The sequence below is a fragment of the Dama dama genome, chromosome 14, assembly GCF_033118175.1.
Source record: "Dama dama isolate Ldn47 chromosome 14, ASM3311817v1, whole genome shotgun sequence".
In the NCBI taxonomy this organism is placed as follows: domain Eukaryota; kingdom Metazoa; phylum Chordata; class Mammalia; order Artiodactyla; family Cervidae; genus Dama; species Dama dama.
The window spans coordinates 69610425-69636698 of NC_083694.1; the positions used below are offsets into that span (position 1 = coordinate 69610425).

The 26274-nt window shown below is 45.8% G+C and overlaps 1 protein-coding gene across 1 annotated transcript; it reads right to left on the reverse strand.

Annotated features, from left to right (window-relative positions):
* Positions 1–5693: 5693 nt before the first annotated feature.
* On the reverse strand, positions 5694–6660 carry G0S2 (G0/G1 switch 2). The gene is made up of 2 exons (XM_061161280.1): positions 6527–6660; positions 5694–6380 (listed from the first exon to the last, which is right to left on the reverse strand). Exon 2 carries the CDS (start codon positions 6347–6349, stop codon positions 6053–6055), a length of 297 nt encoding a protein of 98 aa, XP_061017263.1. The 5' UTR covers positions 6350–6380; positions 6527–6660; the 3' UTR covers positions 5694–6052.
* Between the last annotated feature and the right edge of the window lie 19614 nt (positions 6661–26274).

Genomic DNA, 26274 nt, shown 5'->3' on the forward strand with positions numbered 1-26274 from the left:
CATATAACTAACCTCCCTCCATGTTTAGAAATCTCCTGTGTAGTTTGTACCATCCCTTGCATCCTTTGCTTGGGCATTTTTAGTAAAGGGGAGCTTAATATGTATCATAAGGCAACTCATTACGTTTTGAATTACTCTGATTTCTTAATGACTTATGATCTTCTCCCTTGTACGCCTACTTGCTAGTTTTAGTTCTGCATTTTTCAAGCCATATAAAATAAGTGTATTTTATTGGACTTTGTTGGACCAATATGGCAGCCCTTCAAATATTTGAAAGTGATTTTTATGTGACACTGCTGCTGCTGCTGCGTAGTTCCAGTCGTGTCCGACTCTGTTCGACCCCATAGACGGCAGCCCACCAGGCTCCCCCGTCCCTGGGATTCTCCAGGCAAGAACACTGGAGTGGGTTGCCATTTCCTTCTCCAATGCATGAAAGTGAAAAGTGAAAGTGAAGTCGCTCAGTCGTGTCCGACTCTTCGTGACCCCATGGACTGCAGCCCGCCAGGCTCCTCCGCCCATGGGGTTTTCCAGGCAAGAGTACTGGAGTGGGGTGCCATTGCCTTCTCCGTTATGTGACACTACTGTATTTTATTTTATCTACATCCTTTCAAGTATTATGTATGTGACAGGGCTTCTAGACTTTTATCTGCCCAAATTACTCTGATCTAAGCAGGTTTTTCCCCTTCATGGATACCACCTTACCTGATTCCTAGAAACCTGTATGTGGAGTCGAGAAGCAACAGTTAGACCCAGACATGAAACAACTGACTGGTTCAAAATTGGGAAAGGAGTATGATAAGACTGTATATTGTCACCCTGTTTATTTACTTTATATGCAGAGTACATCATGTGAAATGCCGGGCTGGATTCCAGTTCTAAGCTGGAATCAAGATTGCCGGGAGAAATATCAACAACCTCGGATATGCAGATAATACCACTCTAATGGCAGAAAGTGAAGAGGAACTAAAGAGCCTCTTGATGAAGGTGAAGGAGGAGAGTGAAAAAGCTGGTTTAAAACAACATTCAGAAAGCTAAGATCATGACATCCAGTCCCATTACTTCATGGTATATAGATGGGGACAAAGTGGAAACAGTGACAGATTTTATTTTGGGGGCTCCAAAATCACTGCAGATGGTGACTGTATCCATGAAATTAAAAGACACTTGCTTCTTGGATGGAAAGCTATAACAAACTTAGCATATTAAAAAGCGAAGACAGCACTTTGCCAATGAAGGTCGGTATAGTTAAAGCTATGGTTTTTCCAGTAGTTATGTGCAGATGTGAGAACTGAACCAGTATCACTAGCAGGCTGAGCACCGAAGAATTGATGCTTTCAAATTGTGGTGCTGGAGAAGACTGTTGAGAGTCCCTTGGACAGTAAGGAGATTAAACCAGTCAATCCTAAGAGAAATCAACCCTGAATACTCATTGGAAGGACTGATTCTGAAGTTGGAGCTCCAATACTTTGGCTACCTGATGCAAAGAGCCGACTCGTTGGAGAAGACCCTCATGCTGGGAAAGATTGAAGGCAAAAGGAGAAGAGGTGACAGAGAATGAGATGGTTTGATGGCATCAGGGATTCAATGGGCATGAACTTGGGCAAACTCCTGGAGTTCATGAGGGATAGGAAGGCCTGGTGTGCTGCAGTCCATGCAGCCGCAAAGAATTGGATATGACTTAGCGACTGAATAACAACAAGAACAAGGAGGCAAAGACCTGTACTCATAAACCTATAAAATACTGATGAAAGAAATCAAAGATGACACAAACAGATGGAAAGATATACCATGTTCTTGGATGGGTAGAATCAGTATTGTCAAAATGATTATACTACCCAAAGCAATCTACAGGTTCAATGCAATCCTTATCAAATTGCCAACGGTGTTTTTCACAGACTTAGAACAAAAATTTTGACAATTTGTAAGAAAATACAAAATACCCCCCAATAGCCAAAGAATCTTGAAAAAGAAAAATAGAGCTAGAGGCATGAGGCTCCCCAACTTCAGACTGTACTACGGATCTTTAGTAACCAAGGCAGCATGGTTCTGGCAGAAATCAGAACTAGAGCCCAGTGGTGTAGAATAGAATGCCCAGGGATAAACCCATGCACCTATGGTCACCTGATCCCTAACAAAGGAGGCAAGAACATACAACAGAGAAAAGCACTCTCTTCAATAAGTGGTGCTGGGAAAACTGGACAACTAAACATAGAAGAATGAAATTAGAAAGCTCCTTAACATCATACACAAAAATACATTCAAGATGGTTTAAAGACTTAAATGTAAGGTTGGACACTATAAAACTCTTAGAGGGAAACATAGGTAGAATACTCCTTGACATAAATTGCAGGAAGATCTTTTTTGATCCACCTCCTAGAGTAATGACAATAAAAATGAAAATAAACAAATGGTACCTAGTTAAACTTAAAACCTTTTTCACAGCAAAGAAAACCAGAAACAAGATGAAAAGACAACCCTCAGAATGGGGGAAAATAGTTGCAAATGAAGAAGCTTGCGAGGGTTTAGTTTCCAAAACAAAGAACTCACGCAGTCAATAAAAAAAAAAAAAAAAAAAAAACCCACAAAAAATGCAATGAAAAAATGAGCAGAAGACCTAAATAGATATTTCTCTAATGAAGGCATACAGATGGCCAACAGACACATGAAAAGATGCTCAGTATCACTAGTTGTTAGAGAAATGCAAATCAAAAGTACAATGAGGTAATACTTCACACTGGCCTGAAAGGCCATCAGCAAATGCTCTACAAACAATAAATGCTGGAGAGGATGTGGCGAAAAGGGAACCCTTCCACACTGTTGGTGAGAATGCAAATTGGTACAGCCACTATGGAGAACTGTATCGAGGTTCCTTAAAAAACTAAAAATAAAACTACAGTATGACCCAGCAGCCCCACTCTTGTGCTTATACCTGGAGAAAACCATAATTCCCAAAGATACATGCACCCCAATATTCATTGCAGCACTATTTACAAGAGCCAGGACATGGAAGCAACCTAAATGTTCATTGACAGAGGAATGGATAAAGAAGATGTGATACCTATGTACAGTGGAATATTACTCAGCCATAAAAAGCAATGAAATTGTGCCATTTGCAGAGATGTGAATGGACCAAGAGACTGTCAAGCACAGTGAAGTAAGTCAGAAAGAGAGAAACAAATATTTTATGTTAATGCATGTATGTGGAATCTAGAATAATGGTACAGTTGAACTTAATTGCAAAGCAGAAATAGAGACATGGATGTAGAGAACAAAGATATGGGCACCAAGAGGGGAAGAGAGGGGTGAGATAAATGGAAAGATTGAAATTGACATATGTATACAACTCTGCACAAAACAGAGAGCTAATGAGAACCTGCTGAGTAGGACAGGGGATAAAGGGCGCACTGTCTGTGGGACACATATTAACCTCAGAAGTGCATTCCAGCATGTATGTAAGGTGCAGACAAATAACGTTTGATTCCACTTATACAAGGTACTTAGAATAGCCAAATTCATAGACTCAGAAAGTCCATTGGTAGGTGCCAGGGGTCAGGTGGTGTGGGGGTGGGGAGAAGGAATTGGAAGTTAGTGTTTAATGGGGACAGAGTTTCAGTTTAGGAAGGTGAGAAATCTGAAAGATGGATGATGGTTGAGAGTTGTACAACAACGTGAATATGTTTAGTGCCACTGAACTGTACAGTGAAATATGGTTAAGATAGCATGTTTTATATTATGTGACTTTAGCCACAATAAAAAAAAAAACCTTTAAAAATGTGAAAGACATAAAGAAGACTGTAGGAGAGATGACCACTTCCATGAAACAACAGGGTTAAAAAGTCCATTACTGTGTGATCCACTATGAGACCCAGACTGAATGAACTCAGAGGAATGACAAGATCAGTGAGGACAGATAAGATTTTGATGGCTTGGATTTAACTGGGTTGGGTAGTTTGTCCATGTATAGACATGAGGCATAACCTTCAAAGCTAAAAATACACAGGCATTTCCTTTTTATTTAGGGACATATGTAAAATATATGTATTTTTATATATAGGTAAAGAAAAATTAGAGGCATTGCCTTCTAAACCAAAAACCAGAGTACATGAGTTGATACACAGTTTGACAAGACGCACAATATTTGAAACTCCCCTCTCTTGGGGAACCTGGGTTTATGGGTTGCAGAAGGTGTGGGGACTGTGGGTGGGCAGGCGTTTGGGTCGGAAGAGGAATGTGAGCAAAGGTGCTAAAGACCAGAAGGGGCAGGAGGGTCCTGGGGGTTCATGCAGGGCATCAGGTGGGAGGGCTGAGATGCGAGCAGATCACGGAGACACTGGGAAACCTGGACAGGAGTTTAGGCGCCGACGCCTTTGATGAGGAGCAGCAGGATGAAGAAAGGGCGAAACCCCAGTCCCGCAGTGAGTGTTTTGAGACAAATATACAAGAAAGCGCGGGAGGCGGTTTGAGGTTTGACAGCGGGACCAAGGAGCGGCTGCATCAGTGGAAGAATAATAGAGTAAGAGAGGCGCTTGGGAAGGAAAGCGGGAAGAATACGATGGGGTGAACTTCTGAGACATTTTCTGGACATTTAAGACGAGGTTATGTCTCCTTAATACAGGGCCAAGTTTCCCATTTTGGAAACTGGGAGAACAGTGGTTCCACTGCTATTCTTTTGCTTTGAATGCATGTCTTTTCTCTTGATTAATCTCACTGCTGTCTTGTTTGGAGTGATGAAGATAGATTTCATGCGGACAGGGCACTTGATGAGAGCCAGAAACACTGGGTAGGATGTGAGCTGTCAGAAATAAAGTGGAAACGTGTGTGTGTGTGGCGGGGTGTGTGTGTGGGGGGGGAGAGGGTGGTGGTGGAGAGACAGTCTGGTCAGAGGCAATGGCAGGATCCTTGCTACATTTGGCAAAAATCCACAGCCATGGATGGTGAGAGTGAAATGTCCACACCTGATGAGGGCAGGAGGAGAGTGGCTCCAGGCTCCTGCCCCTAGCTACTTCTTTAAAAGCCACTGTTTACCACTTCTGATGCTGACATGCTGAGCCCACCAGAGCCACAGGGACTAGTTATTAGCACAAAGGAACCTCTGGCCCCGGTGAAAGGGGACTCAAGCCTGTGATAACCAGTCTGTCCCCCTCTTAAATGACAGCTTCCCGCTGTGATTCAGTTTGTGAGGAGGAAGGCTGGGTAGAGCTAGACATTCAATTAAATGTCCTTGGGAGATCGCCTTCCCTCTTTTCCTTGCATCTAGCTAGTTTTCCACCCTGCCTGCCCCCACCTCCCCCCCACAGTCGGGAAGGAACAGCTCTCATCAGGACCCTCTGGAGCACAGGTGTGAGACGGCAGACGGGTTTTCTGCCCTAGAGTAAAACAGCAGCTCTCTTTCACTTACTCTAGCTTGTTTATCTTCTGAGCTTGAAAGGCTAAGTCTGGTGGGACTTAGAAAAGCTTCTGTCTTGCCATTCCTAACACAAGGCAAAAATAAATTCTCAACAGGCTTACAAAGCCTGGAGCATCCATATCAGAGTGGGAGGGCAGTGAAGCAAAAGTTGCCTGATCTTCAGGAAACCGCTCAGTCCACTGGCCTCAGGTAAGACCCCAGCATGTCAGCCCTCCCTGCAGCCCATGCTAGGCAACTGTGCCCGCCCCGCCCCCTCCCCCCCCCCCCCAAGAATCAGATGCTGAGATTATACAAAACGTTTTTTATTTCAAAACGCAGTTACTGTAATAATTATAACAACAACAACAACAATATAAAAAGCGTTTCTCCCCCTTTCACCCTAGTGCAGAATGCTAGATGCACTCAGGTGGCTCGAAGGTACCTAGCTTTGGACGTGGCGTCTTCCTGCAGGGCTGCACTTGGAGCGAACTCGGTCCCAAGCTCCTTTTGGATCTGCGTGGTAGTGCAGTTCTAGAAGTCGGTGGCTTCTCAGAAGCAAGTTCAGACGGCACAGGACGCCCACTCGAGCCTGCCCTTCCGGCTCTGGCTCACTCGCCCCTCTCTGGGTGTCTCTCCTCTCTTCCGTCCGCCTGCCGCCCCGAGCTCCTAGGAGGCGTGCAGCCGGTTGGACAGGGCCCGGCAGCCCTGGACGGCCTCCAGCGGCTTGCCTTGTTCCTGTGGGGCCGGCTCCCCGCGGGCGGCCCGCAGCTCGGCCAGGGTCGCCTCGCGCTCCCGCCGGCGGTCGGCGGCCGTAAAGGGGCCGCACACGGTCTCCATCAGGCCGAGCACGGCGCCGAAGAGCGCCAGCACGCCGCCCAACACGTACATTCGCACCAGCTTCGCGCTGGGCTTCTGAGCCATCAGCTCCTTGGCCAGGGGAATCAGCTCCTGGACCGTCTCCATCTGGGCTCCGGGGTCTCGGGGTGGGGGTGACCTGCGGGAGCAGCGGATCGGGGCAGCGAGACCTTCAGTCTCCGAAGGCCGGCTGCAGCTCCCGGCTCTCGCGGGGGGAGGCCCTCAGGGAGTGGGGGGCGCACCGGGGACCCCGCGCCCCGCCGCGCTCCTCCGCGCCGCGCTCACCTACAGGGGCGCCGCCCGACCTGGGGCGGCGATCACCGTGTGCGTGGGCCCCGCGCCTCTGCCTTCTGCTTCTCCTCGCCTTCCTCCTAGCCTTGGGATGGGGACTCGGCAACTGGCACCTGGTCAGCGCCCCGGGGCCGCTTATATTTGTTTCTGCGAGCCCCGCCTCCTGGGCTCCCGGACACCGGCCAGAGAGAGGAGGGGGAGGAAGGGGCGAGGCGGCGCAGGGACCTTGGGGTAGAGGCCAGGAGCAGTGCAAGCCCGGGGTGCAGGGGCCGGGGGCGGGGAGGAGGGCCTGGATGTACAAAGGTGAGGACCCGGGGAGGAATCCGCGCCCATTCTCGAACTCTTTCTTAATGGTGTGGGTGGATCACAGCTTCCCTTATCCGGGGAGGTCTGGAAGGACCCCTGGTGAGGACACCTGAAAATGAAGTCAAAGTGGCTCAGTCGTGTCCGACTCTTGGAGACACCATGGACTATACAGTCCATGGAATTCTCCAGGCCAGAATACTGGAGTGGGTAGCCGTTCCCTTCTCCAGGGGATCTTCCCAACCCAGGGAGCGAACCCAGGTCTCCCGCATTGCGGGTGGATTCTTTACCAGCTGAGCCACAAGGGAAGCCCGGGGTTCTACCTAATTGAAAAATTAGTTTTCATAAAGAAGGTTTGTCATCTTCCCGCACGTATATGCATTTGAGGTAGAAGGAAAGAGGAGGGATCCGGTTATGAAAACAGAAAGGGTCTCCAGGCTCTGCATAACCAACGAAATTTGTGCTTATAGTTACATTTCTCTCTGGTCTAACTGGTTTAGTCATGTGCCTGCTTTGCTAGGGTCACTTGATGGATAACTATTCATTGAGGCTGCCCTTTATGCACAGATGTGTGTGTGTGTGTGTGTGTGTGTGTGTGTGTGTGGTGTGTGTGATGTCTGTGTCCGTAGGGGTTTGCACTTCTGTGTATCAGAGAACTGCCATTAAATCCAAACTCTCCCCACTACCACTTAAGAAGTGAAGTTGAGCACTGGGGCAGGGTGCACATGGAAAGGTGGGCCTTGGGGAAAGTTTGCTGGCCTGAACTGCAAATATTTCCTGCGTTCCTCAACAATTATATGCCACTCCCCTGGACCTGGGGAGCAGCACGGCTGTACCAGCTCCATTTAGCATAGAAACAGTTTAGGAGGTGAAAGTAGATGATTAAGGTAAGAAGCTAAAGAGTAGGGAAGACCCTTGGAAGCATGAAGCAGGTAGGGTTGATTTTAACCAGGATTAAACTTCATCACCTTGGTGGGGGGAGGGTTCTGGTTTAGCCTTGGTTATCCATATATCAGAGTTAGTTAGCAAGTAGGGGAAAAGGAGAGATCCTGGGCCAAAGCTCTTCAAGCAGAGAAAAGGAGGGGGCAGGGAGAGGATGGGGAAATTGGACTGCCCAGACAATTGCAAAGGTCAGTGATGCAACCTTGCAACAGCCTGGCAACGTCAGTCAGGCTGAGCCCCGAGGGGAGGGACCCGGAAAGGGCTGTTGCAGAGGGATTACATATTGGGCTTTTGGAAGTTTTAACAGTAACTTTTCTTGGGAGTCTGAGGCAATTTCCCAGACAAATGAGTTTAAAAAGGCAACAGTAATACCTGCCCTGTAGTTCAGTTAGTAGGATTTGTATGTACAGCTTGGGCAAGGTTACCTAAAGAGCTTATTTGAAATTCTACATTTTAACCTGTACACGAGCAGGCAAGGTGACCAGGGGCCAAATGGGGATGATTCCTGGAGCTTGTGTCCCCTGCTTATTATTCTTTTAACCTTGTCAGGCAGGAAGCTTCCGTAACCAGGGAGATGAATATCAGTCTTGGCATTTTCTTTGACCCTTTCTTACAATTTTGGAGAAGTCTTTAATAACCAGCAGAAATGATCTGTGAGCTTTCCCAAGAATTATGTGAGTCTGAAATACCGTGACTTCTGAATGAGCGTGTGCTGTCATCTTAACATCAGGACTTTCACGTGGTTTCTGCTCTGAAAGTGAGTCAGCCCTTTGGAGTGTTGGCCCCAAAACTCCAAAATTGACACTTCAGTGAGCATTTCCGGTATCTCTGTAACTGAAGAGACACAAGCCGCACGTCTCCCAAGGTCAGCAAGCTGTAATTTATCTGGGGTTCCCCTTTCTTGTGACTAACTCTGGCACATCACATCACCTCAGATGAGTTCCCCTGTTTCCCTCTCTGATAACCCAGGTTTGACCCCGAAGGCCTTACCAGCTTGCTGGCCAGGGCTGGGCAGAGGAGGCGAGCAGATGGCAAGGACTGGGGTCACTAGTGGATTTGCTGTTCCTGATTTAGGTGGTAGCTAGGACTGAGTGCAAGATGGTGGGAATAGAAGGCTGAGAAATCCAAGGTCACCAATGCTAGGAATTTCTGACTCTGCTCCTCTGTCTGGGAGGGGAAGAGGCCACCCAAGGTAGCAATTTGGCTAACGCTTGGGAAACTAAGCATGTGATTTGACTGTGCTGATGTCCCTTTAAAGATGCAAAACCTTGTGTTGAATCATGCAGGTCAGACACAGGGTGTATAAGTCAAGGTCACAGTTGTAGGGCAACAAACCATCCCCGTTTGCCTAGGGCTGAGGGATTTCTGTAAGCTGCTGGACTCGCACTGCTGAAACTGGGGCAGTTCCAGGCAATCCAGAGCCCTTGCTGTTGCTCAGTCGTTTAGGCATGTCCAACTCTTTGTGACCCCCCATGGACTGCAGCACGCCAGGCTCCTCTGCCTTTCACTATTTCCTAGGGTTTATTCAAATTCTTGAGTTACTTTCATTTCACGTACATTAATTTTAAACACCACTTTATCCTACCATTCCCTGCCTGATGCCCTGCTTTATTTTCCTTCCTAGCATGTCACGCTTGGATTTATATTGATGTTATTATTGATTTGCTTCTGTGTTTTTTTCTGCATCCGTCTGAGGATAACCTTTATGAAGACCAGAACTTTGTTTTATTCTTCACTGCATCCCCAGGACCCAGTATAATCCTTGGCACATAGCAGGTCCTTAATAGGTAACTATGGGATTAATGAGTGTCTTCCTTATTGGACTGGCAGGGGAAGAGACTATGTTTATTAAGTTCTCCTGCAGTCACACTTTTAGTAGATACTCAAAGAAGCATTCAGGGTTTATTTGTGTATTTCTTTTTTCTTTTTGGGCAGTTTTGTTTGTTTGTTTTTAGTTCTCTGTTTTCTAATCCACCTCAAACACTACCACCAAATAAATCTTCCTAAAATTAAGTTTTTATTCTTAATTGCCTCTCAAAAGCCTGGATGGTTTCTCACTGCCCACGTGATGAACTTTTGGATTCTGCATGTTACATTTATTTGGTCAATATTCTTGTTTCCAGGAACTCTACTGTCTGATCTTCCCTATTCACCCAACCTAATATCTCATTCTTCTCCATCAAGTCGCCTTTGTTTCCCAGACAGGTTTTGCACAGCCCAAGAAACAATTCCTTCCTGTTGCTCGTGACTCACCTCTGCTGCCCCTCTTCTTCCTACCTGAGAAGCTCTCCTCTTTCTGCTCTGTCTTCCTCCTTCCAGGTTAGGTGCTCCAAGAGGCCAGCACACCCTGCCCTCTCAATTCTGTGAATCCCAGCTGCCTCCGTGGCTGGGACCGCCCAGGGTTGGCCCTGCATGTGTCCTGGTTTGTATAGCACCTGCCTTGTGTCCTGGGGGCTTTCCCTGTGTCTGCAGAAGACCAGGTCTTTGTAACAGTCACAGTCCTAACATCTAATAGGAGTCCAGTGAATGCTTGTCGCGTTGACCTGAAAGTCAGAGTGGGGATAATGGTTGCAAAATGCTCAGTAAAGACTCTTTGGGGAGGTTATTTTAGGTATAGTGTCTTGTCCTTGGCTCAGAGCCGTGGACTTGAAATTGCCCAAGACCTGGCAACTTGGCTCAGTCCCTTCCACTCTGACTCCCTCACCTTTCACTTCCATTTCCAATTGAGTGTCTGACATTGCAGTGATTGGCTCACTTTCAGGCACCCCTCCAACCTGCTCCCAGGACCCCAGGGCCTTGACAAATCAATGCTGAGGAACAGACCCTTCATGGACATTTTGCTTTTGTCCCTCGTGGCTTCTGGCCAAGCAGAGCCACTAGTTGCTGGAACCAGCAGCGCGGGCTGGGAAGAGAAATGCCCTGCCGCCCACATAGCACACACCCAGTACTGTACTCTACGAGTTTGTTTTTTTAATTTATCATTTTTTGTTGGAGTATATTTGCTTTGCAATGTTGTGTTAGGTTCTGCTATACAACAAAGTGAATCAGCTGTATGTATACATATATCCCTTCCCTCTGGACCCTCCCTCTCCCCACATAACCCCTATACTTTACAAGTTTAAATCTGTGCAAGGAACTTCCTTCAAGCTCAAGTATGAGCTGGACTTAGTGTGGGGTTCTGGAGTCAAACAGACTTGGGTTCCTTCAAGTCCTGGCTCCTCTTGCCAGGGTCTGACCTTGGCCAAGTGACTTAACTTCTCTAGTCTCCATTTACTCATCTGTGAAAGGAGGGAGATGCTAGCACTAGGGCACTGTGATGGGCTTGGTGGTCTGGCACCAATGAACAGTTGATTCAGTCATTGTTGACTCTTCAGTTGGCTTTGCCTCCTGCTCCATGTCAACAATTCTCATGGTCCTTTATCAAACTAGCCCAGGACATTCGCATTCCCTAGGTGATAGTGGCAGCAGTAAGGTCCAGGACCTTTGCTGATACTTTGCTGAAGTATCAGCCATGTGTCTGATACTATGTCAAGTATAGCTATAAAAAAAAGTAGAGCACAAAATCCTCCTTGTCCTCAAGCAGCTTATAGTCAAGTAGAGGACCCCAGATAATAAATAAGTTATGACAGTCTACTAGAATGAACACAATCAGAACTGTATACCAGGGAAACAAATAGAATGAGAAATGTATTGGTCCAATTTGGGGAGGAGATGGTCAAAGAAAGCCTGAGAGTGGGTGATGTCTGAGCCGCTTAAGGTATTAAAGCAGGGTCCAGCAGGGTCCATGGCCTGTTCGGAACCTGGCCGCACAACAGGAGGTGAGCAGCAGGTGAGTGAGCCAAGCTTCATCTGCCACTTCTCTTTGCTCTCCATCACTTGCATTACCGCCTACCCCATGCCCTGCCAGCCCTGCCCCCATACGTGGAAAAATGGTCTCCCAGCAAACCGACATCAAAAAGTTTGGGGATTGCCGTGTTAAAGGATACATAGTGTTCCCCAGGTGATTCTGGGGGGTAAAGGAGGGGTTGAGGGTTGGGGGTTCAGGAATGAGAGAGGCCTGCACAGGAAAAAGGGAGGATGCGTGAGAAGACACGGCATGGTCCAAGAGAAGGTCAGCGAGGTGGGTGTTAGAGCATAAAGGCTCTGGCACCTTTGGAGAAATGGTGGGAAAGGAGGAGGAAGTATTGGTAGGAAGCAGGAGGGCGACAACAAACAGTTATGTAAACGATCACCGGCTTCTGCCACGCCTGGGAACGGCTGCACGCTTCCTTCTTCTAGAGGCACATTCTCCTTGGCTTCCATGATATCAGATTCTCTTAGTTTTCCTACCATCCTATTAGACACTCTTTAGTTCTTTTTCTCACTTTTGCTTTTCATCTAACCTCTCAATGTCAGCATTTCTCAGGACCCAGCCCTGGAGCCAGTTTTCTTATCCTGCCTGCTCTCTTTAGGTAATTTAGGGTGCTCCCAAGCCCTTCCGTTACTGCCTCTTTGTAGATGACATATAAATCTGAGCTCTAGACCCGTGTGTCTCCCTTCCTATTCTACATTTCCACTTGGACATCTTGCAGATATCAAGCTTACCATGTCTAAAGCTAAATTCAGTACTTTTACTCCATGAACTTGCATCACTAGCTTTCTTAATCCAGGCCTTACTGTTGACCTAGCTGCTCAGGTCCTAAGCCTGGGAACCGTCCTTTGCTCCCCTCTCTCTGTCACTTCTCATATGCAAACAGTCAGCAAGACTTGTCATTCTACCTCTCAAATATCTCTTGATTTTATTTGCTTTGTATCCTCTTTGCCACCCTCCTCGTCAAAGCCTCCATCATCCTAGCTGGACAATACTGTGTCTCCCAGCTGATCTGTCTGCTTTGGGTCTTGATCCATTCAATCCAATCCAATCCAATCCAATATAATCCAGTGTAATCTTAAAAAAAAAATCAAACCATGTCACCCTCCTCCTTAAAACCCTCAGTGGACCCCACATTGCCCTTTGGATAATGTCCCAGATTCTTGTAAGTTCGCCCATGATCTTGTCCTCTGTTTTCCCAGTTTCATTGTGTGTATAATTTCCCGTAACCTTCACTCTCTCAGTCTTCACAGATGCCAGCCACGCTGTTGTGTTCTTTCACAACTTCAGAGCCTTCCTCACGTTGTTCTTGTCCCTTGGAACATTTTCTTCATGTTTCTCTCCTGACCTTGTGAACTCTTACTCATCCTTCAAGTGTCCCTATCCTCCCACTTCCTCAAGGAGGCATTCCCTACTGCACAGATGAGGCTAGTTCCCTTTGCCACACGTGCCCACACAGTCACCTCATTTTCCCTTTCATAATTATTGTCTGTCTCCGTTACAGGGGTGTAAGCTCTATGAGGGCAGGAACTATCTCTGTCTTGCTCAGCACAGTGTTCTCAAACTTGTACAATGCATCGTTCCTCGAGGTGTTTAGTCATAGCTATCAGTTTTCCAGTAGTCATATATGGATGTGAGAGTTGGACTAAAGAAAGCTGAGTGCCAAAGAATTGATGCTTTTGAACTGTGGTGTTAGAGAAGACTCTTGAGAGTCCCTTGGACTGCAAGGAGACTTGGCCAGTCCGTCCTAAAGGAAATCAGTCCTGTATATTCATTGGAAGGACTGATGCTGAAGCTGAAACTCCAATACTTTGGCCACCTGATGGGAAGAACTGACTCATTGGAAAAGACCCTAATGCTGGGACAAATTGAAGGCAGGAGGAGAAGGGGATGGTAGAGGATAAGATGGTTGGATGGTGTCACCGACTCAATGGACATGAGTTTGAGTAAATTCCGGGAGTTGATGATGGACAGGGAAGCCTGGCATGCTGCAGCCCGTGGGGTCGTAAAGAGTCAGACACGACTGAGCGACTGAACTGAACTGAACTGATCAGTTTGTCTTAGATTGAATTGGTTATCCTATAGGCAATGGGAACCATTGATGAATTTTAGGCAGCAAAACAATTCTGGCACTTAACATTGAGCAGAGGTCCGTGTGCTATACAATAGGTCATTGTTGGTTATCCATTTTAAATATAGCAGTGTGTACATGACCTTCCCAAAGTTCCCTAACTATCCCCAACAATTGTGTTTGTTTTCTAAGTCTAACACAGCTACTTTTAAGAAAGGGAGATTATCCAGATAGGCCTAACCTAGCAGGTGAGCCCTTCAAAGGAATTGGGCTCTTCCTGAAGAAGAAATTCAAAGTGTGAAAGGAATTCAAAGTGAGGGAAAATCTCCTTTGTTAACTTTGAAGATGAAGGAGGCAATGTGGCAAGGAATGTGGGTATGAGTGGCTCCCAGCTAACAGCCAGAGAGAAAATAGGATGTGTGTCCTACAACCATAAGGAACCGAATTATCCTGCAGGTACATCAACTTGAAAGAAGACCCTGAGCTCCAGATGAGAATGTAGCCACCTGAATATTAGCCTTGGGAGTCTCTGAGCTGCTCTGCTCAGACTTCTGAGTTATGTAAGTGGGAGCTTATAATTGAATATTATTTTAAGCTACTAAGTTTGTGAATTTGCTATGCAACAATAGGGAACTAATGCAAGTAGCATGCTAGGAGCTCCCACTGGGATGGTGGGAGAAAACCCAATGAAAACTTGATGAGCGTTGTGGAAGATTCCCCAGGATAAGGAGAACGTGGCTTTGATTACATGGCCCATCATCATAAGCACTTTCCTGAAGACACCTTGTACTTCCTTGCCTTTCTCTGTTTCTTTTATGTTTACCCAGGAAGATTTAACCATGGTTGGAATCAGCTATCTGCTCTGTATCTATTTGCACCAATAAATTGGAGACATTTGTCCAATTAGGGTGTTTATTTTCTATAAATTTAAGATCACAAATTGAAAATGAGCAGTTAGCTATAACTTAATGTTTTCCCCGTCATTTTTATTATTCTCTAAAAAGACTTTCCCAGACTTTCTCCCCTCTTCTCAAACAGGCTATATCCTTTTCTTTCCTGATGCCTCACACCCTGGAAGGAATGCATAGGAGGAATCAGACAGGAGCTACTTGATTTTTCAACCATCAAATCTATCTGCATCAATATGCTCTCTACCTTCTGTCACATTACCAGGGAGGAAGCATCCTCAGTTCTTTCTATATAGAGCTGTCCCTTCATTTCATCCCGGCTTATCTATTTAAGGTCTTGGAAATCTACCAGTAACTTAGGTTGCTTTGGGCTGCAAATGAGAATCTAATTCAAAACGGTTTAACAGTAAGAAAAATACTTTGTTTCACAAGACAGGGTTTCCAGGTTTAGTTCCAAAGTGTGCCTGTGTGCATGCTAAGTTGCTACAGTTGTGTCTGACTCTTTGTGCCTCTATAGACGGTAGCTCACCAGGCTCTTCTGTCCTTAGGGATTCTCCAGGCTCTAGTACTGAGTGGCTTGCCATGCCCTCCACCAGGGGACCTTCCCGACCCAGGGATCGAACCTGCATCTCTCATCTCTCCTGCATTGGCAGTCAGGATCTTAACCACTAGTGCTACCTGGGAAGCCCTCGGTAGTATAACCTTATGAAAAAAACAAAACAAAACAGGGTTCTTTCCAGTGTTCCATCTTTAGCATGGAGATTGCCACAGTCTGGCTCACAAGATATTTTTAAGATAGCTTCCACTGTTCTAGGCATTGTATTCAATATGACAACACCTGGTGAAAGGACAGAGGCTGTTTGTTTTATCACCAAAGAAACTTTTCCTACAATCTCCTAGAGACTTACTCTCATTGGCCAGAACTGCATTAAATGCCCATCCCTAAAACTGCATTAAATGGCCATCTCCTGCATTGAAGGCAGATTCTTTACCAGCTGAGCCACACAAGGGAAGCCCAAGAATACTGCAGTGGGTGGCCTTATCCCTTCTCCAGTGGATCTTCCCAACCCCAGGAATCGAACCAGAGTCTCCTGCATTTCAGGTGGGTTCTTTACCGAGTGAGCTATCAGGGAAACAAAAACTACTTATGAAGGAAAGGATTACCATCAGGACCTTAGACTACTGGTTCTCAAGGATTCTTCCTGGGACAAGAGCAGCAACGTTACCTGAGAACTCATGAGAAAAGTAGATTTTTTTTTTTTTTTTTTTTTTTGAGCCCTACTCCAAACCTACTGAATCAGAAATTCTGGATGCAGGACTAGCTATTTGTGTTTTTAAAAGCCCTGTAGGTCATTCTGACACATGCTAAAGTTTGAGAACCACTGGCTAAGGTTAATCTTTGAACTAGGGAAAGGACAACAGCCCTGGGGACTTGGAAAGCCCTGGGGATCTTTAAGCAAGTAGGAAGGAGGCTAGGGATTCTGGATAGGAAGTCAACTTCCTGCCAGAGCCTTCCTCTTTCCTGAATAATCATCTCTTCCTTCTTTATTATGGCATCCCATCAACATACAAACATACCCTAATATCTGTGTCTTAAAAAACCTAGTCCATGACCCCAAATCACTGTCCAGCTGCTACCAGCATTCTTCGCCCCTCTTCATAACTGGAACTGTTTACTAACAGTTGTCTACAATCACTGTATTTCTTCATCAACCACTCATTCTTTGACCCACTTCCAAACGGCTCCCATTAGCACCATCCCAACAGAATCTAATGGAAAGCTTACTAAATGCACTGAATTTTGGCATTCAATAGATAGAACCATTTCTTCCTTTTAGAAACATTTTCTCTCTGCTTCAGGGTCACTGCACTCTTGTTTTTCATCATACTGTATTAGTTGCTTCTTCCTAGTGCTTCTCCGTTACATCTTTCTCCTCTATCAGACAGTGGTTCTCAGTCTTGAAAACCCATTAGAGTAACTGGGTAGCTTCTAAAATTTCTGAAGACCAGGCTGCATTCTAGACCAATTAAATGAGAAATCTCTCCAAGCAGGTCCCAGGCATTCATAATATTTAAAGCTGATTCCAGTGTTCAGTGAAGATTGAGAATCACTGCTCTTGATATTGGGGTACCGTAGGGTTCTATCATAACCTGCTTCTCCACTTGTATTATCTCTATAGGTCCGGGGTTTTCAGCTCTGACTCTACTTTAGAATCATCCTGTCAGCTTTTAGAAATTACCATTGCCTGGAAGTTCCCCCAGATGAACTGATTCCTAATTCCTGGGGTGATTCCAATGTGTAGCCAGAATTATGAACCACTTCATAGATGAATTCCTGTAATTCCATGGATTGTGGCTCAGTGCTTTCCTATAGGAATTTCTGTAGTGATGGAAGTGTTCTAAATCCGCGCTGTCCAACACGGTAGCCACTAGCTTCATGTGGCTGTTGAACACTTGAAATGTGGCTAAAGTGTCTGATGAACGGAATGTTTAATTTTATTCAATTTTAATTAACCTAAGTTTAAATTAAATAGCCTTGCAAGTGTGGCTAATGTCTACCATGTTGGGTGGAGCACTATATGCTAATGACTCTGAAATCTGAGCTCCAAGATGACATATTAAGCTGTCTTGGTACCTCTTCTTGGGTATCTAATATAGTGGCTTAACCTAATAAACACATAAAAATGGAACTTCCTGATTTTCTTTTTCAAAATGTATTCCTCTCCTAGTGTTCCCAATCTTGGTAAAATTTTAACCACTTCCTTCCCAATTTTTAAAGTCCCAAACATGAAAACCAGCTTTTATTCCCTTCTTTGCCTCATCACTTTCAGCCAGTTTTCAGCAAGTCTTGTTTGTTTCCAAATATGTAATCTGACTCTGTCTTTTCACCTCTAGCACCTCCCACCTGAGCTGAGCTGCCTTTATTGCTCACAAAGAGTAGTCAAAGCTAGAAGTCATTGCATCCTTAATACATGCTTTCTAAGACTGTTGTATGTATTATCTCGTTAATCCTACAAACAACTCTAAAAAGTGGGTGAACTATTGTCCCCACTTTTCAGATGGGTAAACTGAGGAACAGAAAACTTAAGTAGTTTGCTTTGGATCACACAGCTAGGCAGTGGCAGAAATGGGATTCAAAACCAGATTGTCTGACTTGAGGGTCTGTATTTTTCACCTTCACTTTTCCTTTTCTCTAATTGATTACAAGGCCTCGTGTCAGTGGTCCTAATCCTGGCTGCGAGTTGGAATCACCCGAGGAACTTTAAAAAAAACAATTTCATAACCACCCCCTTCTCCACCGTGTGTGTTAGCCTCTCAGTTGTGTCCGACTCTTTGTGAGCCCATGGACTGTAGCCCGCCAGTTCCTCTGTCCATGGAATTCTCCAGACAAGAATACTGCAGCGGGTTGCTGTTCCCTTCTCCAGGAGATCTTCCCGACCCAAGGATCGAACTTGGATCTCCTGTATTACAGGCATATTCTTTACCATCTGAACCACCAGGGAAGCCCCCACCCTCCTAGGCCTGGGGTCAGGCCTCGGCATCAGAAATTAAAAAAAAAAAAAAAAATTAGGGAATTCTCCGATATAACCAGCGTTTAGAAACCACGCCCTGTCTGAGACATACTCTTGTCCACATCTCCCACCAGTTTTAGCTCCCATCTCAGTCATACAGTTCTTGTCCCTCCTTCCTACCTCCAGAAGAGGCCACACTCTTTCCAGCCACAGGAACTTTGGACTTCTCTTTCTTTGCCTGGGACACCCTTTTCTGTTATCCCCTAGGGCTGAGTGAGACTTCAGATATTCTAATCCCTGAAAATATTGAGGGCTCTAATATGCCCATGTAAATAAAAATAAAAACAGTATTAAACTTTAAAATATATGTAAGGAAGACAGAACTCTAATTCTGCCCAAGGGGCCTATTGTTGTATCTCTTAAAATATATTAGATTTAAATTTTTTCAAAATCAGTGTTGTTGCCTCTACCTTGCTGTCATCTTAGACACGTGTTTAAAAAAAAAAAAAAAGGAACTCCATCCCACAGCGAACTGAGTCTAGGTGGATCTGTTTGTCTAAGTCCATTCATTCACTGGGGACCAGCAGTGTCCCAAGGCTGGCTCGAGCACTGAGGCGGGCATTGAGTCCTGCCTTGCAAAATCCAACCCTGTATCTCTCAGGCTTATCCCAAGGGTCACCTCCTCGGAGAGAATTCTCTTACCTATCCTTTCCAAAGTGATACTTCCAACATTCCGAGACTCCCATCTATCATATCACTCTGGTTTTTAAAAATTTGTAATAAAAAGCACTAAAAGCTTCAATTGTTGAAGTTTCTAGCTTACTTCTTTATTGTTTGTGTCCTCCGGGCGGGAAGGGTCTTTCTAGTCCGTCTTGTTGGCCGTTCCCTTTTTTTTGTTGTTGTAGCCTAGCGCGATGTCCAGTATAAAATTCATGTTCAGTAATTATTTGTTTTTTAAAACAACTGTACTTATTTATTTATTTTTGGCGTTTCTCTGGGTGTGATGCACAGACTTCTCATTGTGGTGGCTTCTCTTGTTGCAGAGCACGGGCCCTAGGGCGTGCGGGCTTCAGTAGCTGCGGCCATGTGCTCGGTAGTTGTGGCACACGGACTTAGTTGCTCTGAGGCGCGTGGGATCTTCCCCAGCCAGGGGTAGAACTCGTATCTCCTGCATTGGCAGGTGGATCCTTTACCAATGAGCCACCAGAGAAGCCCCAGTAATTATTTCTGAAATGAAAGAATGAATGAATGCAGGCTGATATATGGCAAGTCATAGTGAGTAGTTTCATTGCAAGGTCAATGGGCCCTCTTGGGTTGTTACCGTGTAAATGGCTGTCCTCAGGGGATGAGATGGGAGACGTGAGTTCACAAAGAGAGGACACTCCCGACTGGTTAAAAGGAGGGAAGATGGTGGCACCAGCAACCCGGGGAAGGCATTGAGCTAAGGAGAGAGGTGGCAGCCGGAACCGGCCATAATGTTGGATGGATTCTGGAGACAGTGAAAGCTGAATGTTTCTTTTTAGGTTATAATTTCCCTGTGTCATCTTCAAATTTTCAGTAAAATCTCTCAAACTCAGCAGCTGTGTCTTTTGTCTCTAGGAGAATGGAGAAAGGACCATACCTTCTTGTTTGGGGCCAAAACAGGCTGGAGAGATCAGGGACAGCATGAAGAAATGGTAAAAAGGAAGCTAAGAGTGCTTGAGAACAAGCAGCGACTAGAAATAATTTGCGTTATCTGTTAGCATCTCCCTAGAATTCTCAGAATTAGGGTTGTTTGCATAGTAGAGGAAAAAGTGACTTGGATGGCGAAAGAAGACGAGATCCCTCTGGTTGCATGATTACTGAGTTATTTGGCAATGATGTGTGCTTAATGTCTGTGTCCCGTGAGACAGTAGTCTCCCTCTGGACAGGGATGCGTCTGACTTGTTTACTACTGGGTCCCTGGATGCCTGGCATTGAGTGGGTGAATATTTTGTGAATGAACGGTTCAAGATGTCTTTGTGTTTCTTGGTCAGAAGTCAGAAGGGCTGGCTGAGACGCGAGGAGAAACTGGAAGAAAAGCCCAGTGTCTGAGGACGAGGACCGGGCAGAAGCTGTGGGCAGAGGGGTGTCAGTGAGCAGGCTGCTGTGCCGGGAGGATTCAGACCCAAGCTCAGGCCCCGAGGATAACGAGGATAACTGGCCGGGGGGACCGGGCCCTGTTAGAGACCCAGGCAGAAAGGCCAGAAGAGCAACAGGCGGGGTACACAGAGGGAGGTAAATGAGAGAAGTCGCCCTCAGCGCTCGCGCCAGCCCTGACACTGCTGGTCCCCAGTGAATGGACGGACTTAGACTCAGTTAGCTGTGGGATGGAGTTCCCTTTTTAAAAAGTTACCGGTGTTTTCAAAAAAGAGTTTTTAAAAATGTGGACCATTTTAAAATTCTTCATTGAATTTGTTACAATATTGCTTCTGTTTTATATTTTAGGATTTTTTTTTTTTTTTGGCTTCGAGGCATATGGGATCTCAGCTCCCCAAACAGGGATCGAACCTGCGCACCCCTGCACTGGTGAAGTCTTAACCACTGGTCCACCGGGGAAGCCCCCGGGGTGGGGTTCTTAATGGGCCGGGCTTGACGCTCATTGGCCAAGGGTTGAGACAGGCCTGAAGCTCCTAGCGGAAGGACAGGGAGGGACTGACGGACATTCTCCTACACATGTCCCTTGACTCTGGAAGTGACCAAGAACCCTTGAACCATGTTTAGGAGTTCTTACTTCTCAAGACCTTCTCTCCCTTTGTGCCCTCCCCTCCCCTGGGCCCATATTTACCCAATTCATTACCTCTCAGGCTTCTTAAAGCTTGGATGTTTTGAGGACCTGGATCCATGGCTCAACCCCAGAAATATTTCAATTCCAAACACCGAATCTACCTCCAATTTGACTCCTGGCTGTTCTGTCCCCAGGTACCAGCCATGGTGGATGGGGCAGGAAGCACAGCCGTGGAAGTCTGCTGATCAGTGGATTGACGCCTCGTGAATTTTCTCGGGTCCTAATTCTTAAGGGGATAAAAAAGGTTTTTCTTTTTCTGGATGATTTTCTATCTATGTTGTCTTGAGACGGAGTTATAGGTTGATATTCATGACATCATATTCTTCAAACATGCTTTGGTAGGTTTTTCCTTGCATCAAGGATTCATACTAGTACATGGTGCTAAGTTGCCTCAGTCGTGTCTGACTTTTTGCAAGGGCATGGACTGTAGCCCACCAGGCTCCTCTGCCCATGAGATTCTCTAGGCAAGAATACTGGAACAGGTTGCCATGCCCTCCTCAAGGGGATCTTCCCAACCCAGGGATCAAACCTGAGACTCTTACATCTCCTGCATTAGCAGGTGAGTTCTTTACCACTAGTGCCAGCTGGGAAGTCCCACTAATACAGCAATATACGTTTGTTGAGCCTTTAACTATGTGCAGACAGTGGGTGCGCATAACTCAGCAGATAAAAAGAGTGGCCAAGGGTTGCCCTTCTCCTTAAGGAGTTTGCAACCCAGATTTGGGAGCAAATCATAAAGTAACTAAATGTTGAATAGTCCTAAGTATGTAAATATGAGAAAGAAGGGATTTACAAGACAGATTAGAACTGGTTGTTAATTGAATTGTATCTGTAAGGTCTGCTGCTGGAGTCTGGGAAGAATTTATAGAAAATAGCAGAGAAGCCATCACCTATCCAGAATCTAATCTGAGTCTTGGATTTAGGATTTGGCCAAGTACATGAGAGGTGGGAAGGGCAATGCAGACAGTCAGAGCCAGATGAATCAAGCCTAAGAGTGGTCAAGGGAATGAAATGGCTGGATCAGAGCACCTGTGTAGAGCGGGGCTGTGTGAATTAGGGCCAAAAGGGCAGCTGTTTTTCAGCAGGACTCTGAGAACCTGACTGTGGACTCTGGACTTTAACCTGGAGATGGTGGAGAGTGTACAGGTCAAAGTGCTTACCAAATCCAACCGCAAATGGAGCGCTAAGCCAAAACTCACAGAACAGAATGCAGGAGGAAAAAGTGCAAGTGCCTGTGTGTGCACCTGTGTGTGTGCACCTGTGTATGCGTCTGTGTGTACATGCATGTCAGGAATAGCACAACTTCAAGATGACACCGAACTTGAATGGTTTTAATGATATTTGACTTGAAAAACATCGAGGCGTTGATGTATCTATAAACTCACTATGAGTCCTTGATGGATTTGGCTGGGAAAAGCCTCCTGCACGTCAGGACACAGAAGTAGGAGCAGAGTCATAGTTTTTTCTTTCCCCAAGTCCTCGAGGAGGACTGCTTTGCTGAAGTGAGCCAATATCCAAACAGAAGCTTCCCGAGCCCTTGCCTGTGAGAGAGTTTTATTCTCACGTGCTATTTCCACCCGAGTTTTTCTTGGACGCAGGGCCAACTTTACTTTCTCAGATCACTGTGCATTTTCATGCAGAGATTACTGAGCCACTTGAGATGACGCCTGCAGGAGCTGTCAGGGAGAAAAAGTATCAACGTACAACCAGGTGACCGAGCATTTTTCTGGAACTGAAGGGTGTCCTGGAAAGTGGAACTCAGGGCTAAAGCAAGGAGTGTCCTGATGGACTAGGATGGTTGGTTAATAGCATACCAGAATCTCCTCCATGAAGATTTGCCCTCAGCCCCAGTGGTTTTCCCCTTAGAGCTTGGAGTGATGTTAATGTCTCATAGACATTTACCGTCTGGGTACAACTTGTAGAGGTGTCACTGTTGGTGATTAAGGTTTTCCCAAAGGCAATCTTGTGATGCTCTGTCGCTATTCAGTTGCTCAGTCGTGTCCGACTCTTTGTGGCCCCATGGACTGCAGCAGGCCAGGCTTCCCTGTCCTTTACTATTTCTTGGAGTTTGCTCACACTCATGTCCATTGATTCGGTGATGCCATCCAACCATCTCATTCTCTGTTGTCCGCTTCTCCTCCTGCCCTCAATCTTTCCCAGCATCAGGGTCTTTTCCAATGAGTCGGTTCTTCGCATCAGGTGGCCAAAGTACTGGAGTTTCAGCTTCAGCATCAGTCCTTCCAATGAGTATTCAGGACTGATTTCCTTTAGGATGGACTAGTTGGATCTCCTCACTGTCCAAGGTACTCTCAAGAGTCTTCTCCAACACCACAGTTCAAAAGCATTGATTCTTTAGCACTCAGCCTTCTTTATGGTCCAGCTCTCACATCCATACATGGCTGGTTTTGCAAATCTAAAACATTCACTATGGCCATTTTCCCTATCAGTTTCCTTGAGGAGTCATAGTCTATAAATTATTCTGTCATGAAAATTCTTTTTTTTAGTGAAAAGCAATCTCTGTCAGTTTGGGGAGGCCAAACATTGTAGTGGGAAGAGCAGGGATTTTGGGAGCTTAAGGATCTGCTGTTGGATTCTGGTTTCATTATATACTGGTTGTGGTGGACAGTGCTAGTGGTCACTGAGTCCTATTTCGTTTCCCTCCTCTGGACATGCAGGAAGATCTCTTAGGAGCCTTGTGAGTAGTTCTGCCCAGCAGTCCTAAGCTGCATGACTGTGAAGCCTGGGGTAACTGGAGGGAGTTCCTCCGTGCCGTATAACCTTGTTGCCGAGGCCGTTAAGACCGTGTGTCCTGGCTGCTGCAGATTCGAGATGGCAGCTGTCCCTGGGAGACTGTGTGAAGCAGAGGCCCTCTCCTCTCACCGTTGTCTTGCACTGTACTCTGTGCAAGCAACAATTAAATACTTGTTGGTTGTGTTAAGCTGCTGAGATTTTGCAGTTAGTTTATTACTTCAGTGACCTAATAGACTATAGCCTGCCAGGCTCCTGTGTCCATGGGATTCTCCAGGCAAGAACACTGGAGTGGGTAGCCATTCCCTTCTCCAGGGGATCTTCCTGACCCAGGTCTTCTGTATTACAGGCAGATTCTTCTCTGTCTGGGCCACCAGGGAAGCCCATGTTGGCTAAAACACTAGTTCTGTGTCTTCATCACTTCAGGCTGTTCTAACAAAATACCATGGATAGGTGGCTTAAGCAACATAATATTCATTTTCACAGCCCTGGAGGCTAGAAGTCCGAGATCAAGGTGCCAGCAGATTCCAGGTGGCAGGAACCTGGGTTCCTGGTGAGAACTGGCTTCCTGGCTTGCAGATGACGGCCTTCTGGCTATGTTCTCACATGGTGGAGGCAGATCCTAGTGTCTCTTCCTCTTCTTAGAAGGGCACTAATCCTGCTATGAGGATTCTACCTTCATGACCTGACGTAAACCTAATTATCTCCCAACACCCTGCCTCCTAATACCATCACATTGGAATTAGGGTTTCAATGTATGAATTTCTGGGGCTACATATTCAGTCAAGAGCACTTGGAAACCTTGAACAAACTACCAAATAATGCTAAGGCTATAAAAAAGGGAATAATAATAAATCCTTCAAAGAGCTACGCTAAAGGTCTGCTTGTGATGCCTAAATGAACTATTGTAGATGTGATGTCTAGAGTGATGCCTTCCTTTCTCACACGTTTACTAAGGAACTGTGTTAAGTGCTTTCTTGAAATAAATCTAACAACCTCAAGAAGCAACACTTCCTAAGAGGGGGAAACCACAGGTTATGAAATATACAACGATGTAGAAAACTTGTAGATCCCTGGGGCAGTCTGTGAGTTTAGTGGACAAGGTTCAGGGCAAATGAGGGAGCAAAGAGAGGAAAGATGAATCACTTGTAGGTGGGCAAAATCTCTCTCCTCCACCTGAAACGTGTTACTTTATTTTTTACTGATTGTTCCAGTAAAATAGCCTCATTTTGGAAAATGAGAGCCTCAGAGAAATATAAAGAGATGAGAAATGTTAACATTTTGGGTATTCTCTCCCTGTCCTCTGAGTATTATTTTTTCCTTTTTCTTTTATAAAAATTGAATTATCATTGATTTACAATATTGTGTTTCTAGTGTATAGGAAGGTGATCTGGTTATAAATATAATTACATATATATATGTATTCTTTTTTTGACTCTTTTCCACTATAGTTTATCACAAGATACTAAATCTAGTTCCCTGTGGCTGTACAGTAAATGCTTGTTGTTTTTCTACTTTACATATAGGAGTGTGCATCTGTTAATCCCATATTCTCAAATTGTCCTTTCCCCCTCCTTTCCCTGTGGTAACCATAAGTTTGCTTTCTATGTCTGGATCTGTTTCTATTTTGTAAACAAGTTCCTTTGTACTGTTTCTTAGATTCCACGTATGAGCGTTATCGTATACTATTTGTCTTTGTCTGTCTGAGTGACTTCACTTGGTATGATAATCTCCAAGTGCATTCATGCTGCTCCAAGTGGCAATATTTCATCCCTTTTTGTAGCTGAGTAACATCCCATTGTACATACGGGCTTTGCAGGCGGCTCAACGGTAAAGAAACTGCCAGTCAGGCAGGAGTCACAGAACCACGGGTTGGATCCCTGGGTCTAGAAGATCCTCTGGAGAAGGAAGTGGCAACCCACTCCAGTATTCTTGCCTGGGAAGTCCCATAGACAGAAGAGCCTGGCGGGCTACAGTCCCTGAGGTCACAAAAGAGTTGGACATGACTTAACAACTCAGCAACAACAGCAGCAAGCGGAGGCTCCAGGGAGAAAAAGCGCCCTTTCTCTGTCGCCCTCAGACTTGCTGGGCAGTTGCCCCGAGGTAAGTAGCAAACTGCGGTCCAGACCAGCTTTGACTCCTCTCTTTATCGGTGCTGGACTCTGGTTTTATTAACTCTTGGAGGCCCTAAAACAAGGTTATGCTCCAGCTTGCTCTTCTGCCCTCTGTTTGTAAACACGCCACACCCTGTCTTTGCCTGTCTTGGAAGGCCGGAAGTGTCACCTTGCTCTCAAGGAACTTAGCTCATCTGGCCCCCTGAGTGGCCTCTCTTCCCTTCGGGTCCAGATCATTGTTCCTCGAGAATTTTCCTTCGCCCCAAGGAACAGAGTGGAATGGGGGACCCGAGGCCTCCCAGGTCGGCCCACTGTCTGGTAAGTGAGCTGTCAGACATCGGGATGGAATGGGGCTTGCTTTTTGTTACGAGCAGCTGCGAAGACTGCTGCTCATACCCTGTGTGTGTGAGACGCACACATGGGGACAGACTTTGGCAGAGCACGCAGCCAGCCAGGTACCTTGCTGAGAGTCCTGTAGGCGTCGTTCC

Bases quoted from the DNA above. Each gene is read 5' to 3' on its own strand.
- G0S2 (XM_061161280.1), bottom strand. From the start codon at position 6,349: ATGGAGACGGTCCAGGAGCTGATTCCCCTGGCCAAGGAGCTGATGGCT.